The sequence below is a fragment of the Sinocyclocheilus rhinocerous genome, unplaced genomic scaffold (assembly GCF_001515625.1).
Source record: "Sinocyclocheilus rhinocerous isolate Xijiao unplaced genomic scaffold, SAMN03320098_v1.1 scaffold1093, whole genome shotgun sequence".
Taxonomy (NCBI): Eukaryota; Metazoa; Chordata; class Actinopteri; order Cypriniformes; family Cyprinidae; genus Sinocyclocheilus; species Sinocyclocheilus rhinocerous.
The window spans coordinates 949,097-968,396 of record NW_015626381.1 but is presented as its reverse complement, the minus strand read 5'-3'; the positions used below and the strand labels follow the sequence as shown (position 1 = coordinate 968,396).

Below are 19,300 nucleotides of genomic sequence, written 5' to 3'. Positions count from 1 at the left end.
GACGAAATAAGACGAGACTAAAATGTATTCAAAAAGATAAAAACTTTACCAAAAACCTCTTTATTTTCGTCAAAAGAGGAGATAAGATGTTATTGCAGACTGCTCTACACGCCTCTACTACGCGAGCGTTCATGAGTGCGGTTGCCAGATATCAAGAGTTCTAATCCCAGAATCAGAGCTTCGCTGTTACATTGATACATTTCCTGCCCGGTGTGTTCTGCTTATTTTAAGCAATCTGGCAACCATGCGATGATCACCAGATGATCTGAAAAACAAACAAGCTGGAGTTTAGTGATCTAAATGAAAGCTTTATTCAGCCGGTCTGTGTTCTGTCATGAGATCTCGACTGTACTGTTTGCGATTGTGATCGCTGAGTAAATACACTTACTCAGCCGCTGTTGTTTTAATAGAGAAATAGACTATTGCAATTATGGAATTAGTGGAATTACTAGGAATTTCACTGTTATGTTTTCGTTTGTTTGAGCTGTTTTCATAATAGAGATTGCATAAGTCTTTGGTGTTGATTCATATAATAAAAAGCCTATAATAAATCAGTACACTAGATGAGGTAAAATACACCATAGGCCTATGTGTCCACATTCTGTAATAGTAATCTTATTGCTAAAATGTCAAGTTTTCATTGACTAAAATGTTGAGACTTTTAGTCGACTAAAACTTGACCAAAACTAAATAGGATAAGGTTGACTAAATATGATAAAAACTAACAAGGACATAAAGCCCGGGACTTAAACTAAGACTAAAATGAAAATAGCTGACAAAATTAACACTAGTAATGGATTGTAATTTGGAATCAGTGACAGATTATAATTTGTAAGTAATCTACGCAGCTCTGCTTGTAATGCATTACCCCCAACACTGACAAAAACAACTTTAACCATCATTTTCATGAGTTTCAGCCATGCACAGTATGTCAGGTCATGTATGTTCAAGACTCCCACCTGGAAGTTGTTCATGAGGCCGTAGTTGCATTTGGTGCTTTGGCAGATTGAGAAGTCGTAGCCCAGATCACAGGCCGAGGAGAAGTTGCAGCTCAAACCCGGTTGGATAGTGTCGTTGCGGTTCCCGGTCGCGTCTCGAACAACCGTCACAGCTGCAGAGAATCAGCGCAGTCTTTCTGTTAGACATCCAGACTGAGACTAGAGTAGTTTCAAGTGTGTGTTCAAGACTCACAAACAACCAGCGCGATGCCCAGGTACGTAACTCCAGTGATGAAGATGGCCAGCAGCGTTCCTTTGGGAAGAGCTGCCTGAGGGTCCTGAAAAACCAGAGGCGTTCCTGTGTGAAACTGCTGAAACTGCGCAGTCATTTCAGATTAGAAATGTGCCAGACACTCGCTCTTACTCTCAGATCTCCAGAGATATTGGCTCCAGCCAGAATCCCGGTGGCTGCCGGGAAGAAGATGGCAAAAACAGAGAAGAACGTTTCTCCATCTCGGAAGTCCGGGAGAAAGTTTTCCTTCGCGATGGATTCTGTTTTAGACCGAGATGAGATGTGTTCGACACGGCAGGATTTCGGAAGATGTGTTTCATTTCATTTACTGATACTGACTTAATGAATATCCGCCAATGTTCATGTCATCAGTCATCATTGCCATGGTTTAATAGGCTATATAAAATAAAAGTATCTAATTGTACTTAATTAGATTTTTTTTATTATTATTATTTAAAAACAAAAATTAAGCATTAACCGTCTTTTTAGTATTTATTTCTAAAATGCCTAATGTATTTTCTTAGAAAAAATTCTCAGTTTTAAACTGAAAATGCAAAACTTTTTATGCATTTTGGCCGTTCAGTTACACGACAATGGCGTTTTGGAGGCCTGAAAATACAAACGTTTGAAAACGGGTTTTTGAAAACGATACCGTTATTGCACATACTTTTAAATTGAGTGTTCAAACAAACGTCTCTCTGACGGTTTTTGTTCTGTTAGTCTCATCAAGCTCCAAAACGTTGTGTTTTTGTGTAGGATTTGTAACAACAAACAACTGTTGCATTTTTGCATTTAAAAATACTAGGCCTGGGTAGTGGAATGAAAGCAAATGCAAGGTCTACACTTTTTGAAGAAATTGAACTTCTTTTAACTTGAACGCCACATTTTTAGAACACCGCGTCATGCGTGAAACCCTGCAAAAGATGCAAGACATAAGCGCAACAGTCCGACACATCTGTATAGCACATGGTTACACAGAAAAACAATGGAAAATCAGTGCAAGTGCAGTGCAGTTCTGCGTGAACGACCCCTAAGGCTTTAAACACACATTTAGGATTTCTTTTAGAATTTCGAGAATCAGACATTGAAAAGCGCCAATCGAAATATGGGGGTCATTCATGGTCCTGATGCTTTTTTGGGCCTCAGATGGGAAAGTACACTCTTAGAAATAAAGGTGCTTCACGATGCCATAGAAGAATCTTTTTAGTCTAAATGGTTGCATAAAGAACCTTTAACATCTGAAGAACCTTTCTGTTTCACTAAAGCTTCTTTGTGGCGAAAGAAGGTTCTTCAGATTATAAAAGGGTAAGAAAGAGATGGTTCTTTGTGGAACCAAAAATGGTTCTTCTATGACATCGCTGTGTTTTAAGCACCTTTATTTTTAAGAGCGCATGTTTATTTTCAGCGTTTCTCGAGTAACGCTCCTCGGTCTCACCTTGATAGTTAAAGAAGCCTTTGGAACGCTTGTCCTGTGTGGAGGGAATCACCAACAGAGCTACCTGAGCCTATAGAGAGAGACAAGGTTCTCAATCTGCTGCCATGCCTACAAACTCAATCCCAGCATGCTCCTGTTCTTACCTTGGCCTCCCACTCCATTCCCGCCACAGTGATGCCCATCAGCAGAACCACTGTTATACAGCCGATGATCCTGATGTCATTCACTGGATCCACTATCAGAGCATTGCTTTCCTGAACAGAGCAGATAGACGTATTTAGAAGCAGCTGGATTTCCAGGCTGGTTTTATAATGTTTCTGGGTCTGTACCTTGAGAAGCTCCACCACAGTTTCAGCAAACCCCACGACATACACGGCCACGGCATTGGCGAACGCAAATATCAGACCGATGGAGCTGCCGAATTCAGGTCCCAAAGTGCGGGAAATCAGATAATATGCTCCACCTAGAGCACAAACACACTCCGTGAGCTCAGATGAAGACCTGATCTAGTTGCTATACTCATGTAAAGTGTGCTTTACCTCCTCGTACCACACCGTTGGTACATATAGCTGACATGGACAGACAGGTGACGCTGGTCACCACAACGCTCAACAACACAACCACTATCCCCAATCCTGAAACACACCGTAACACGGACAGATCTGCATGATTCAATATGAACCTGAATACATCAGATGAGCCATTTTAATAAATAACAACTTACATTTACGTTTAGTCATTTAGCAGATGCTTTTATCCAAAGAGACATTTGTATTGTAAAACAATACTGAGTCAATTTCAATTATTCCTTTTTTTTTTTTTGAAATTGGTTTTAGAAAATGCTTAAATGTACTTGGATGTGACAAGAGGTCTGCAATCAGAAATATAAACTCCAAGATTTCTCAGAAAATTGTTCCAAGATCAAACTAAATGTTTTTGAAGTCAATGTATGTAGTGTTTGCCTTTGAAAAACTCATGAATTTGGGGCGTTCTGAGTGCTTTCTTTATGTCTAGTATGAAAAGAGTCTCTAAGCTGCCCTTCATGTTAATTTTTTAGCTTCATACACTTACTGTGTGTCAACAGTTCACTCATTTGTGTCTGTTTCTATTTGAAGAGTTTGTTTCCAAAACGCTATAAACGTCTTTTTTTTTTAAAATTTAGTTTCCGCCAAAATCGGTATTGTATCTGGTCGGTATTGAAAAGTCCATTTTTAATTTTACGCAAAATGCGATATCCGCATGTTTTCTCATTTTTTTCAAAAACCGCGACAAACGCCAATCTCCCTTCTCTGCAGAATGTGATATATATCCGCTCAACCAATCACAGCGCACCATTCCACGCTCCGTAATTTTACTCAAATTAATCAAAATGGATTTATAGCGTTTTGGAACCAAACTTTTTCAATCTTCAAAGAGAACTCTATGAAGTCTCCAGATGTCTGAGCATAAATCTTCCTCGCTCTTAAAAATAAAGGTTCTTTATCGGCCTTACTAGTTCAACACCCATGGAACCTTATAAGTTTCTTCATAGTGGAAAAAGGTTCTTCTGATTATTAAAATGTTCTTCGCACTAAAAAAATTGGTTCTTTTAAGAACTTTTTACTTAAATGTTTCTTGGGGAACAAAAAATGCTTCTTCTACGGCATCGCTGCAAAAAAAAAACAACCTTTTGGATGCTTTATTTTGTGGGTTTGTCTGCGCTCAGCTGGGATCAGATTGTGTGTGCGCACATATGGAGACTTCAGTTTTCTGTGCTGAATGTAAATGAGCACCTGCTGTGTGTTCAGGGAAGGTTTATGAAGGTCACAGGATGAACATCTCACCTATTCCCGCTTGTCCGAACACCCACGACAGCCGTATGAACAGCATGACACCCCAGATATTCAGCATGCATCTCACCTGCAAACACACCACACGGTCAAACTGCAGCAGAGCGCATATTAAACGTGCTAGAAAAGTGCTGATGTCAAATAACTCACCAGAACTCCTTTGATCCATCCAAATTTCACTATACCTCCGGCTCCCTTATCATCCAGCGGGATGATGGACTCCACATCGCCCAGCGTCGAGGTATCCGCTCCTTCTCTGTCCTCGACCTTTCTGGGAATATCAAGGCCTCCATTCTGACCATAAATATGGAAGTTAAAATTAAACCCTTTTGGGTAGATAACAAACCAATCTCCATCTAAAACTGCAAACTTTGTTTTAATAGGTCGTGGCCACATTGTACTAATTTGATTTACTATGAGAGAACAAATTAGTAAATCGTGGTCACAAATTAAATATAATTAGGAAATTAGTTAGTAAATAGCGAATATATATATATATTTATAAGTGCTGTCAAACGATTAATCGCGATTAATCGCATCCAAAATAAAAGTTTTTGTTTACATAATATATGTGTGCTGTGTGTATTTATTATGTATATATAAATACAAACACATGCATGTATATATTTAAGAAAAATATTTTGTTTATATATTGAATATATTTATATATAATATAAGAATATAAATGTATATACATGGAAATATTTTCTAAATATATACTGTATGTGAGTGTATTTATATATACATAATAAATATAAACAGTACACACACATATATTATGTAAACAAAAACTTGTATTTTGGATGCGATTAATCGCGATTAATCGTTTAATAGCACTAATATATATACTGTATATATATCATTTTTTTCCTTTATGCCATGTATGGGCTCCTTATGAATGAGCTGAACATGTAAGGTTTATTATGTTACATTTATATTATAAATGTATTGGTCACCATTTAAAAAAAGGTGATTAAAAAAGTGAAAATTACAAATGGTGGTTAAAATATACATTTTCTCATATGCAAATATATGCATTTTGATGTTGCTTGAAGTCAATGGACAAGTTACGCGGCAACTACCAAAATATCTCATATGCATAAATGCATATTTTTTCTGTAGTTGTGAATAAGTTCTGTGTTGTTGTCTAGGAGTGATTTACGCAGTGACTCAAAAGACTTGGATGCTTTGGATGCCCAGAGAAGATCATTTAAAGAGTGACTTGGCAGTTTTCGTTTTCCTCGTTTCTTTCTTGCAATAGAAAATTTGAACAAATGGATTGGATACATTCAGGACTGCGTGCATGCATGCTTTCTGGATCAGCGCAAACTTTTCAGCCCTTGTTTGCATTAATTACCCTGTTTATGGCCAGCAGATCAATGCATTAGCCGCTGAAGATCGTTACTCATGCTTCTCTCTCAGGCTTTCTCATTAGGTTGGTTATTGATCTTTGGCTGCGTCGGGTCACCACCGGGCCACCGTTACGACACCCACTTCAGCAATTAGCCTAAAATCAGCTCAACAAACTGCCTGTGGTCTAAACACTGAGTCATGAATCATGTGTTTGAGTTATGTTATTAAAATATCACGTATGTTGTGGTGCATGGGAAGGACGGATCGCCTCATAATGCATACTTGCAAAATGCACAATTTAACGTGTGACTCACCTTCTGGAAAACATCGTGCAGCTCCTGTAGGGAAGGCCTGACGGCTCTGTGTCCGCTGATGCTCGCCGTATTACGATAAAAGTCAACGTTTGGCACCCGGTCCAGGGTGTTGTGTCCAAAAGCACTGGCCACAGACGGCCGCACGGCTCGCCGTTCCCCGTTATTGAACCCGTTTCTGCAGAAAGACGTCTCCTCGTACTGTGGAGGGTCGTCTTTAGATCTCTCGAACCCGGGGTTCTCCATCAGAAGGCTTCAGTGGGTTTTGGGAGTGAACTGAGTCAAAGAGTACAATAGATTGAGCTCTTCTGAGCTTCCAGACCAGGTCTCTTTCTTTGGGCCACAAGTGGATCATCAGATGCTTGAGAATCAGACCACTGTGAGTTTAGCTGATGTGTTTATGTGTCACTTTATATAGCCGTTGAACAGGTGGAAGCTCATTGGTCCTGATGGGGGTAAATATGTTCTCGCTCCATCAAAGGTGACGCCGTTGAAGTGCTTAAAAATTAACAGCATATAAAGACCCTGAGAGGCTACAATCATGGATATTGGAGATGCTTTGGGTTTTGCCTGGTTTTATGAGTTTTGATTGTCAGGCTGAACGTTGAATGGATGTGGATGCTGTTATTTTGTGTCTAAAGAGCGAGTGTTCAGATGGAGGAGATTTTAGTTTATTACGTATAACAGCAAATCATACAAACAAGTCCTGTGCCAGTTTGTGTAGTATTTTCTGGGTGCGTAGATTCAATTGACACACAGGGAATCTGCAAACCAAGCAAGTCCAAAGTCCTTTTATAACATCAAATTATCATGAGAAATAGCAAGATTCTTGTAAAGATTTCATCGTTTTATGACGCAGACGTGTATGAGGTGTGATGCCTGGTCATGTGAAGTGTTTCTCTGTTGATGGGGTTAATGTAAAGCCAGCAATAATGGGAACTTGCTCTGGGCGCTTCTGACACGTTACTAAAATACTCCCTTATTACCCATAACTCTTGAGTTGTATAATGTTTTGAAAGCCGTCCGGCTGACCTTGGAAAGGTTTCGCTCGAACGAGAGTGATGTTGTTCTCCGTCGCTCCTCTGATTGGCTGGAGGTGATGTGGGCGTGGCCACTTGACCTCTGACCTTGAGCCGCGCCACTTTCGGGATGTGATTCTCAGGCCGATTATGTGATGCTAATCAGGTTTGACTCCCTCACAGTCGACATCAATTGAGTGTTTTGCTTTTTCTGCCCTTCACGAATCCCCCAGCGCGCCTCCGGTAAAAAGACATAATGTTATCAGTTTGGTTCGTGCTGAGGCGCAGCGCTTCTCCATTTGTGTGTGTGTGTGTGTCCCAAAGGAGTCGCTGTTTTTAGCCAACTGTCTGGAAGCAGTCACCCATCTATATGATTATAAGCAGCCATTGCTATGGTTACAGACACAGCCAGTGGTCAGTTACTATGGACACAGACACCGGCATAAAGCGGTCACTATGGTTACAGACCATCTCATTCAGGCTGAGAATGATGCGGATGCGTCTCGCACTGATATTGACTGAATCCAGACTTAAATCCTGCAGCATGTGTAGTCCGGTTTACTGTGAAAGTTTGACACGTCAGATGTGCTGTTTGCTTTCTGAGAAAGAGCCACAAACTACTGATTGATGTTTGCTTTACAGACCATATAAAAGAGCATTTACAATCATTTTACTTGCATATTAAAATGCCTTTATGAGTGCAACTGGGAAAAAAAGTGGGGGTGTGAATGCAGATCTGAATGCGAGATTGCAGTGGATTTTGCAGTGTTTGCAAAAGTGGATTTTGAAACGCTAGCGACACACTTTTGAGGAGGAACGACCAGAGCATCCCAAAGGTGATGCATTGTTCATCTATTTTTCAGCTAGTCCTTATTTGATGTTATTGCTGTAACCTTTACTTTAAATGTTAATCAGCATAAAATGATTGATGCATCACTGCAAAACAATGAATGCATGCACTGATTAATCAGTAAGACGTGCAACATGAATTTGGAAAGTAAATAGAATGAATTTTGATGTTGTAGGAAAGGAACAGGCAGCACGAGGAAAACGTCCACATCTGTTTTATTCCAGCAGATGAACACAGACCATCGCGGCGAGGGACGTTCTGCCCTCCTCAGCATCAGAGAAACACAAAGTGGTCACAGTGGTCTTCATCATCTTCATCATCACATGAACCCACCACACACACACACACACGGATGCACACAAACACAGATCGTCCTGTGAGAGATACGCTACCGTCGCTAAATGAAGGCACAGAAATCCAGTAAGGCAGATTCACAGCACTAGAACACTGAAGATAAGCTACGCTTTCATTGGTGCATCACTCGCATCCAGCTCGCATCTTTCTGCTGTTGTCATGGTGACACACCCTTCCTCTGTCACTCAAACAAACACGGAGGTGGCAGGATGTGTCACAATTTCAGACGTGACATTCAAAACTCTTCACTCTCAATGTCCTGCAGAGTCTCTGCAGTTTGTGTGCAGATGTTTTCATAGGCAGTAAGTGAAGAGAAACTGATTGCTAATATTTGCTAGAAAAACAGACACAGGTCTACAGAGATGTTAAGACTTCACAGCTTCATACTTCTCAAAAAACAGCAGGTTATTTTAGTCAGATTGGCCTCAAGAACCCAGACGACGGTAAACAGGAGAGCTAGGCCGGAAACGTAATCAGGTATGTGAATGTTTGCCTGGTGCATTGCAAGCATGCAGTCCTCATACTTCATTACTAAACGGGGTGGAAGCTAGACGGACATCATGAATGAAAGGGCCAAATTACCCTGTTTACATCCTAGCATTGTCTTGCACGTGTGCCATCTTGTTTCTTTTAGTTCAAGTCTTTCTCTACTCTTCCCTGAGATGCCCAGTGGCTAAATGGTGTGACATCATATTCCAAAAATCGACGTCTTTCTTAGTTTGATGTTGTAACAGCAGGCCATGCTTCACAGTGTGTGTCGTTTGGATGAATTCTCGAAACCCTTTGGGGGCGTTCACACGGGACTCGTTCTTGTGATCCATTGCTGCTATGTTGTTGACCAGTGTATAGGATTGCAAAGGGGTGGAACATTTCTGTAAAACTTTCCAAAAGTTTCTGAAAATCCCCAACGGTTTCCAAAAAATCCCGGAAAGCTTCCAGAGTTTCTGGAAAGTTTCAGAAATGTTCCACCCCTTTGCAACCCTATCGGTATGTGCATGCATCAAATAGACTGTCTTTGGCCATTGCATCACCAAACCTATTTCTAAGAAGGTGTATCAAGTTAAAAATAGTCCCAAGTTGCATCTCGAATGCATCCTGTGTGCATGCCCCCATACGGTGCAAAGGCTTTATATGATTCAGGGGGCTCTAGAATGAAGCCATGGACTGGGGGTCTGGTGTCTTTGGGAACGTGGTCTCAGGTAAGAGCATATTCAAACGTCCCTTTTTCCAGGCCCTCCAGTCCGTCGCCCCAGCTGGATGATGGCATGCTACTGTAGGGGTCCAGCAGGATCCGGAAACACCTGACGATCAACAGCCCGAGAAACACCAGCAACATCCCAACGAACGCAAACGCCGTCTTCTGCTCCAGACTCAGAGAATAGGCCATGATGTCACTCCCGCTCATGGCAGTTAGGCTGTGGTTATAGTGAACGCTACACATGTTCCCAGGCGAGCCCCGTCATCCTGCATGCGTCGGTAGGTTGGCGATCAGCGTGGATAGATGGACGCCTGTGAAGGTAGGAGATGCTCTATGGAATCAATCAGACAACAAGCACTTCATTAAATCACTGCAGAATTAGCATGCACGAGAATAACGGGACAAACATTTTGAATAGATGTACACTCTGTGGAGCATGCAAACTTGCCTGGAGTCTTTAATCGGTGATGTGCATTAAAATATGGCCAGTGTTATGCAACAGACAGCATAGGTGTGAACGCAGGACACAGCGAATGAATGCACGGGGAATCGAATCACGAAGGGAGTCTTCTTCTCCATTGAATTGCATTCTTTTGATGTTTTGTTTGAATTTCTAAAGGTAAAATAATGAGGATGATTACTGAAAAGTTCTAATAATAGAGAGCCATCATGGCGAGTCATTAATGCAAATGCACTCGCTTTTATCTTCAGGTAAACAGGTGGGATGAAAGATGAAGCCTTGCGGTTTGTGCATGCAGCCCTTGACTCTTTATTAGTAACCATCAGCATGCGCCGGTAGGTGATAAGATTTCTCAGCAGCACAGAGTTGCAGTAAAGCGAAGACAAATGCACTCCCTGCAGCAAACATTTGTACTAGAGGAGTCTCAGGAGCGATCACTTTTGCCGAGTCAGAGATCACAGCACATAGGCGACATCTTTAATCGGAGTGTGCACTTGAGTCAGCGCATGCAGCGGACGACACCAGGACCTGTTGCATCTGAGCTGAAATCAAAATGCATCTCACCTTCATTTTGGCCTCATTCTGTCAGAGCTGTTGTAGGCGGTCAATCCGCTATTCCTGCGCTTGCTGTCGTACCCCTCATCACTGCAGAAGAGCTGGTCGAGCCCTGCGCACAGCCAGCAGGAGCTCCACAAGCTCGGCTTGACTGCTGCTGATAAAAGAGGCTGATGGGGGAGTGAGAGACACCTGCGACTGAATGCTTTCACAGCCCTGCTGTCGCCTGCGCTTTCTGAGCTGCTCTGAGTGTCCCTGCAAACACACACACACACTGACTCTCTCTCTCTCTCTCTCTCTGCTCCTCAGCTTGGCAACCACTTGTTAGTCTCAGCTGGTTTGACTCTAATTTTGTTCTCATGCATGTACTCTTGCGCTCACCTGTTCTTGTTTCTTTGGCTTCCCCTGAAATGTGACGTTCCCAGCAGGCTGTTCTGCCTCGAGACGTTGCTGTGGATTAGGTGGGCTAGTGCATCAGTTTCATGGTTTCATCAGCATGTAACTCAATTAGACATTGTGCTTAAAGCGTCATTATGCTTTATGCATGATGCTCCAGCATAACTGATGCGGCTCAGCATGCTTTTAAAGGCACAGCGACGCCTTTAACCCAACGTGCCACCAATTCAATATCAAAATACAAGTTCTTTATGTTATGATGAGCATGAGTGCTGCGCAAGGGTGGTTGCTAGGGGGGTTGCTAGGGAGTAGTGGGTGGAGTCCAGTGCTGGGTAGTAACTAGTTACATGTAATCTGGATTACGATTGAGTATTTGTAATTAGATTATATTACATTTTAAAATGTCATCATAATCGGATTACAGTTAATAGATGACATATTAGGCTATTACACAATGGCAGTATTTTTCATAATTTGATTTGCCTTAATTCTTTTTTTCTCTCTCTCTTAAATTTTTCTTTCTAAAATTCTACTTTTATACATTTGGAAAGTCTCATGCGTTGACAAAGAATAGAACATATATTGGGTCAAAAGTAATCTAGCAGTCAGAATACATCACCTAATATGTGTAATCCAATAGATTATAAACTATAATTTCTGTCGTGTAATTTGTAATCAGTAACGGATTACAATTTGTAAGTAATCTACCGAGCTCTGGTGGTGTCAGAGTTTGTAGATGTCTGCTAGGGTGGAGTCAGACAGTTTTTATGTGGTTTCTAAACATTTTCTACGACTTCTGCTCTTTAAATATGATTCAGGTCCCTCCTTTAATGTTTTTTTTTTAAATCTGGTATACTTTATTGGCATCATGAAATCTAAACTCGTAGTTTATTGCACAGTATTATCATAATTACCCACTGACTTTTAAAATAAATTTAACCGACCTACGAGAGTCATGTCTCTGTCAGGTGTCTTTCCTTAAACCCCTTCATCCATCCATCTATCTGTCTGTTCTCTCCGTCCCGTAACAACAAGATCCAGCTTAATTTGCCCAGAGTTCATTTGTATTTTCCCTTTGTATGTCTCATGTAGTTGGTGAGGTTACATCCGTGGAACTCTTTAAGGATGGAGAAGGAAAGTCAAGGGTAAGTGTTGGTGACTCTGTGAGGTTTGCAAGGCCTCCGCAGCATCTCTCTCATGTGCTCAGGGCCGGTAGAGCTGATATACTGTCGTAGCTTTGTCCTCGGGACGGTGTGTTGATGTGGAGCGTTACAGAAAACGCCTATTAAGATGATTATTCGGATGTCTTTTAAATGGGTGGTGACCCGTTTGGCTGGGGTCCATCTGTCTCTCTCACATCTGATGAATGCTTAGGTGTTTTTGATTTGGATTTAACCGACCTACGAGAGTCATGTCTCTGTCAGGTGTCTTTCCTTAAACCCCTTCATCCATCCATCTATCTGTCTGTTCTCTCCGTCCCGTAACAACAAGATCCAGCTTAATTTGCCCAGAGTTCATTTGCTTTCCATCTCACTGTAGCCAAATGAAAAGCTCCAAACAGCTCGTCAAAGTCTTAGAGTCATGTGCTGTAATCGATCTCTCTGAGGCACTAATGATCAATCAGTCAGCTGTTTCTCTTTGTGCTGAAGTGATTCTGATGAGGTTCTTTCTTGTCGTTCTCTCGTCTCGTCCTCGTTCTTCTGGGATGCGCTCCTGCAGGGCTGCGGGTAAGAACGAGATGCTTAAACCTGATTCATTTATACAGCAAAAACTGAGCATGTTTTCACTGTCACTTGTATCAAGGATTCAAGTAAAAATGATTTAAATTTTTCCAAACATTTAAAAAGGTCATCAGTTGTGAAATAAAGATACTTAAATTGTGTTATAAGAAATTATGATTTAGATTATTCCAAAAGTAATCAACTTTACAGTATTAAGGTATTACGCTTTCAATGCTTGGAAAAAATATATAAATAATGGTCATGAAAATGTATTAATAATAAAGTAATATTTATGTAAAGTAAATATGAATTAAATCAGTGCAATGCAATGGAATATTGCCTTCAAGTATTTCTTCGAGAGTCAGAAATGTCAAGTGTTCATGTAGAAATGTTCATTATTTATATATTTTCCAACCATTAAAAATATACAGTAAGAAATTATTATTATTTATATTTTCCAAGCACTGAAAAAAGGAATCAACTATTTTAAATATTCATTTATACAAATATACAAGTAAATATGAATAAATTAAAACAATGCAATGTTGTATTCAAGTACAAATAATAATAATAATAATTATTATTAATATTTTTCATTTGAAAGGTAATCAACTGTGAAATAAAATGTCTTAATTTTTTATAAGCAATAATAAATTATTTATGTTTGTTATTTATATATATTCAAGCAATGGGAAAAAATTAATAAACTATTTTAAATATTTATTTAAATAAAGTATATATGAATAAATTAAAACAATGGAATGTTGTTGTCTTGACCGCAGTGTCAAGTATAAGTACAGATGATAATAATAATAATAATAATATTTATTATTATTACTTTTTCCCTAACATTAAAAAAAAAAAAAGTAATCAGTTGTCAAATAAAGGCACTTAAATGTTTCATAAGCAGCAAGAAATCATTATTTATATTTTTTCCAAGAATCAAAAAAATTAAAATATTAATTTAAATAAAGCAATATTTAAAACCTAAGTAAATATAAATAAATGAAAACAATATTTCTTCAGTTATGTGGTGGCAGTAACAAGTATTTATGTAGAAACTATTATTGTTTATATTTTTCCAAGCGTTAAAAAAAGTACTGAAGTGAAAAATAAAGCTACTTAAGTTGCTTTCTATTAAAAGCAGCACAGATTTACTGTTGACTGGTGTGTGTTCTTTCAGTGTGGTTGAGTTCAGAGATGAAGAGTTCGTGAAGAAAGCCATCGAGGTCATGAGCAAACACGATCTGAACGGACGGCCGCTGAACATTAAGGAGGTGAACACAGCATTCTGCCTGTTCTGTTGGGATACTGATACGATACGATACGATACTTCTAAACTGATCTTTAAATTATGAAATGTAATAAATTATTAAATTACTAAGAGTAAAATGGGTAATGATACCCACTTATATTTATTTTTGAAATGCATTTTAATTAGGCCTGGGCGATAAAACGGTATCGATATTTATCGACGGTACACCTTCTTCGATATCGATTGAAAAAATGTTTCAAATATTTGTTGCTTGTCTCAATATATTGTTAATTATAAATACAGTGGTTAAATTTAAACACTTTTTTCTATTGCTTTTTGTTTTAAAAAAAGTTATAAAAAATGTCAATAATTATCGATACCGAACGATATGAAACATTATATCGTTGATAAAGTTGTTTAGCTATATCGCCCAGCCCTAATTTTAATGTAAAAAAATCTTGTGTGATTTAACTTGTGTGTGTTTGTTTGTTTGCTGGTTTTTATTGTATTTGTTATACTTGTATTTTTTTAATTGTTTTTGCCATGAAAATAGCCTTTGATGCTGACATGGCATTAAATAAATATATACTATACTTGAAATGCATTTTAACATTCAATACGCCTTAATTGCAACTAATTAGGTTATATTTTTTTAACACGTGGTTAATATATGTAACCATGGAAATCTACAAATACTAGAGTTAACCTACAGTCACTTTAGTAAATAATGGTTCATGGTTTCATTAGGGACAGGCTGTTGCACGCATAAAATACAACCTTTTTATTCTGACAGTGTATGGTTTATATTAACATTACAGATATATCGTATCGACCGAAATTAAGAAATATATCGTGATATCAATTTTGGCCATATCGTCCAGCCCTAACTAGAACATGATCAATAAGAACTTTTAACGTTCAGTTTAAATAATTGTAATTGCACAAACTATGCAGGCTACAATTTCAATCTGTTTATTGTGAAATAACTCAAACACACAGACGTTTTTTCTGTCCTCTGCTAAGCATTGTTCTGGGCTGCCGTTCCCAAAAACATCAATGCTTTCTTCAGAAGCGCAGCCCTGTTTGAATGCACGGTCTCTCTGTGATTGATTGGTTCTGTCTTGCAGCATTTGCGTCTGTCGTACAAGTATTCGCTAACATAGGTTATTCGTCCAATTCAATGCATATTGTACACATCACGATACAAACAAAGATGCTACACACTTTGCACGAACAGTTGTTTTTGATTTGAATTCGATTGTATAATTTCAGGATTTAAAACAAAGTAGAAAAAGTTTTTTTCTTAAGCACTGTCCCAGTAGCTCCTGAAAATAACAGAAAAATACAGTACAAAGAATGGAGAGATGTAATGCATCTTTGTACTTATTTTACTGTTACTTTCAGGATCTACTGGGACAGTGATAAAGATCTACCAGTCGATCGCGATTGACGGGTTGGTGACCACTGCTTTAGATACTCGCATCAGGATCGATATTTCAGGATGGATACGCCCATGTGTGTGTTTGTGCAGACGGTTCCTGACGCGGGTCTGTTTCAGGATCCGGACGGAGAGCATGCGCGGCGCGTCCTGCAGAGATCGGGCCGGATGTACGGAGCGGGCCGAGGGCAAGACGCAGCTCCAGCCGGGATAAACATCCCTCCCTCCATCGCCAACAACCCCAACATCCCTCCAGAGATCATCAGCGCGCTGCAGGCCGGACGGCTCGGCAGCACCGTGTTCGTGGCCAACGTGAGTCTGAACGTGTCTCTGCGGTTCATTATTGACTGATAGAGCAGGGTTTATGCTGGCCTTGAAAAGTCTTACATTTACAAAATAAGGCCGAAAAGGCAGAGATGCACCGAATGTTTGGCAACCGAAATTATTCAGCCGAACACTAGGGCTGTCAAAATGTCTAACAAACTAAATTCGAATTTTGTACTCAAATATTCAAATTATATTTGAATTTAAAAGGCATAATTTCAGTTAGGGGGGAAACAAGCATTTGTCTTCTCTCTCGAGGCCACAAGAGGGCGCATTGAGCAAACTATTACTAATGCACGTTCCTTCAAAGCATAATAAAATAACACGACTATCTTTGAAAAAAGTGCATAATGTTTAAATGTTTATAAACCATATATAATTAATTAATTTGCTTAAACAATTAGAAACAAAACAGCATCATGTATGTATGTATAGTTTAATACAAAGGACCGAAAACCAATCACAAAGAGTACTTTCTTCATTTATTTAAAACATTAGATGCAGTGGGATGGATGGGGAAAAACCGCCATAAAGTCTCGAGACGTGTTTTATAAAAGTTGAACTTGCATTATTTTTACATGGCTTTCTAAACATGCGGCTCTTGTGCGAGACGCGAGTGCAGCGGTGATAGATGTCCCTCTAGAAAATGCGATAAATATGTGTTCTGTGTGAACGGCTTGGTTTCAGTTTTGATGTAAACAGCATCTTCCCCCGCATTGATTTTCTCTTTTTCCGCAATATTTAGAATGAACAACGTAGCAGCGCCGCATCTAGTGGCTTCAACTGGATAGACTAACAAAAACATTAAAATGCAACGACACTTACATTGCTTAAACAATTAGAAACAAAACAGCATCATGTATGTATGTATAGTTTAATACAAAGGACCGAAAACCAATCACAAAGAGTACTTTCTTCATTTATTTAAAACATGAGATGCAGTGGGATGGATGGGGAAAAACCGCCATAAAGTCTCGAGACGTGTTTTATAAAAGTTGAACTTGCATTATTTTTACATGGCTTTCTAAACATGCGGCTCTTGTGCGAGACGCGAGTGCAGCGGTGATAGATGTCCCTCTAGAAAATGCGATAAATATGTGTTCTGTGTGAACGGCTTGGTTTCAGTTTTGATGTAAACAGCATCTTCCCCCGCATTGATTTTCTCTTTTTCCGCAATATTTAGAATGAACAACGTAGCAGCGCCGCATCTAGTGGCTTCAACTGGATAGACTAACAAAAACATTAAAATGCAACGACACTTACATCGTCATTGTATCTCGTTTGGTTGATAAGGCTGCCTGACGCACACCTAAAATTCGAATTCAACGTTTTTGCATTCGAATGTCGATTTTTATTTTAAATTCGACGAAAATTCGAATTTTGTTAAAATTAGGGTTAGGGTTCATAAAAACCCTTTTTATGAATTTCTACAAGGCATGTAGATGCAATGCCATACGTGCGACAAACATCTTCCCAAATTCGTAATGAGACTCATTTATAAATCTGCTGTTGTCCACAAAAAGAAGCACTGAGATCTTCCTGCGGGTTTCCGCCAAAATAAAACAACAGCTCTATTAATACATTTATTTTAACTTTCACACATAGTGTTCAGATTGGGATCTGTAATATTTTCTAATGTTTTAAAAGAAGTCTCTTCTGCTCAGCAAGGCTGCATTTATTTGTACAGTAATATAATGTTGGTATAATGTCTGCTAGAATGTTAAAAAATGTTCAGTGTTAAGTAAATATTTTTTAATTGTTGTTTTGTAATTGATTTTTTCTTTGAAACGCAAGACATGTTCGGTATTCGGCCTTCGGCCCAGTGTTTCATTTAGTTCGGCTTCGGCCAAGAATTTTCATTTCGGTGCATCTCTACTAAAAGCTCTTAAATCAGAGCAGAATGTCGTGGCATTAAATGTTGCATGCACTGCATAAATCAAATCTCTTCCTCAGTATGTTTGTCTTGTTTTCCAGTTCAAATATCTAAACATCCTTAAATCAAGATACATTTACTGGAGATGCAAAATGAACATGAAGTCTTGTTTTCTGAGAAATTGAACAAAATTAATCAAGTTTATGTTTAAAACAAGAACAAATATCTGTCAGTGGGGAATAAAAATTAATTTTCTGTTTGACTTGTTGATTTTTCTGTGCTTTTTGGCAGGTATTTGTTCTTGTTTTAATCATAAACTCACTTAATTTTGATCAGTTTTTCCAGAAAACAAGATTTCTTATTTAATGTCCTTGTGTTTCTCCAGTTAATGGATCATGATGTAAGAATCTTTATACATTTGTACTGGATAACAAGACAAAAATACTGCGGAAGAACAGCAGTTTTTTGCAGTGTGATCAGAAGGTACAGTAAACGTTACTTCCATATTTTAGTGGTTTGGAGCAGAGATATTCATATTTTTTTTCGTAAAATGAAGAAGTAATGGCAACCTATTAGAAGCTATATTTTCAAGCTGTGAAGTGTAGCTAATACAAGAGATTTACATTTAGAGAACATATTGGCATATTGTAATCCATTCAGTTTATTTCCTTAAATTTATTTATTAGTTTCTTGCTTGGTTTCGAAAAAGGTTTTAAAAAGTCTTAAATTTACCTTCATAAAGCCTTCAGAAACCCTGATAGAGTCAGTCATCAATATGATATGCTGTCATCTTCAGCACACGTTCATTATGCTTCATCTTTACCTTATGATTCACACACAGTGTTGGGGGTAATGCATTACAAGTAACGCGAGTTACGTAATCAGATTTAGGGAGTAACGCAATATTGTAGTGCATTACTTTTAAAAGTAACTTTCCCCAACACTGTTCACATGTGTGTGTTTTGGCTGCAGCTGGACGTTAAGGTGGGCTGGAAGAAGCTGAAGGAGGTGTTCAGTATGGCTGGGACGGTGAGGAGGGCCGATGTGAAAGAAGACCAAGACGGGAAGAGTCGAGGGATGGGGACGGTCACCTTCGAGCAGCCGCTGGAGACCGTACAAGCCATCTGTATCCTCTGGACCTCAACCTAGAGATGATGAAAGTCAAAATTAATTACTTTTATTTATGTGTTTGTTGACGTGACTTTCACTGGGAAAGGTTTAATAGAGAAAAGTACTGATTAAAAATAAAGTTCAGTCAAATTAAGGCAAGACACTACAGGTGAAAAGAGTAAACATTTTCATTAATACAGATCACCCTGTTGATTATTCACAAAACATTAAAGGAGACATATTATGCCTCTTTTTACAATATGTAATATAAGTCTCTGGCATCCCCAGAATGTGTCTGTGAAGTTTCAGCTCAAAATACTCCACAGATCATTTATTATATCATTTTGAAAATGCCTATTTTGAGTGGAAGCAGAAACACGCTGTTTTTCGGGCTTGTCTCTTTAAATGCAAATGAGCTGCTGCTCCCCGCCCCCTTTTCCAGAATAGAGCTGCACCATTACAGCTCGGACCTGCTAAAAACATTGTTTTGGTTCTGATTATCATGTTTATCGCGCAGAAATCATGCATTTTAAACCATATGAGTTTAAACTTCATATACACAGTTCTCTGAGTGCACACGGACAGAAAG

At 39.0% G+C, this 19,300-nt stretch overlaps 1 protein-coding gene and 1 pseudogene across 1 annotated transcript in view; one reads left to right on the top strand and one right to left on the bottom strand.

Moving 5' to 3' along the window:
* LOC107713165 (solute carrier family 12 member 1-like) overlaps positions 1 to 6,404 on the bottom strand; it is a 37,708-nt pseudogene extending 31,304 nt beyond the window's left edge.
* A 5,643-nt stretch (positions 6,405 to 12,047) lies between these two features.
* LOC107712984 (myelin expression factor 2) overlaps positions 12,048 to 19,300 on the top strand; it is a 17,838-nt gene continuing 10,585 nt past the window's right edge. Inside the window, exons 1-5 of the mRNA XM_016518393.1 lie at positions 12,048 to 12,135; positions 12,710 to 12,717; positions 13,895 to 13,988; positions 15,498 to 15,716; positions 18,574 to 18,727. Of these exons, the coding sequence (XP_016373879.1) occupies positions 12,070 to 12,135; positions 12,710 to 12,717; positions 13,895 to 13,988; positions 15,498 to 15,716; positions 18,574 to 18,727 (541 nt within the window). The 5' untranslated portion in view covers positions 12,048 to 12,069. The remainder of the gene's footprint in view (positions 12,136 to 12,709; positions 12,718 to 13,894; positions 13,989 to 15,497; positions 15,717 to 18,573; positions 18,728 to 19,300) is intronic.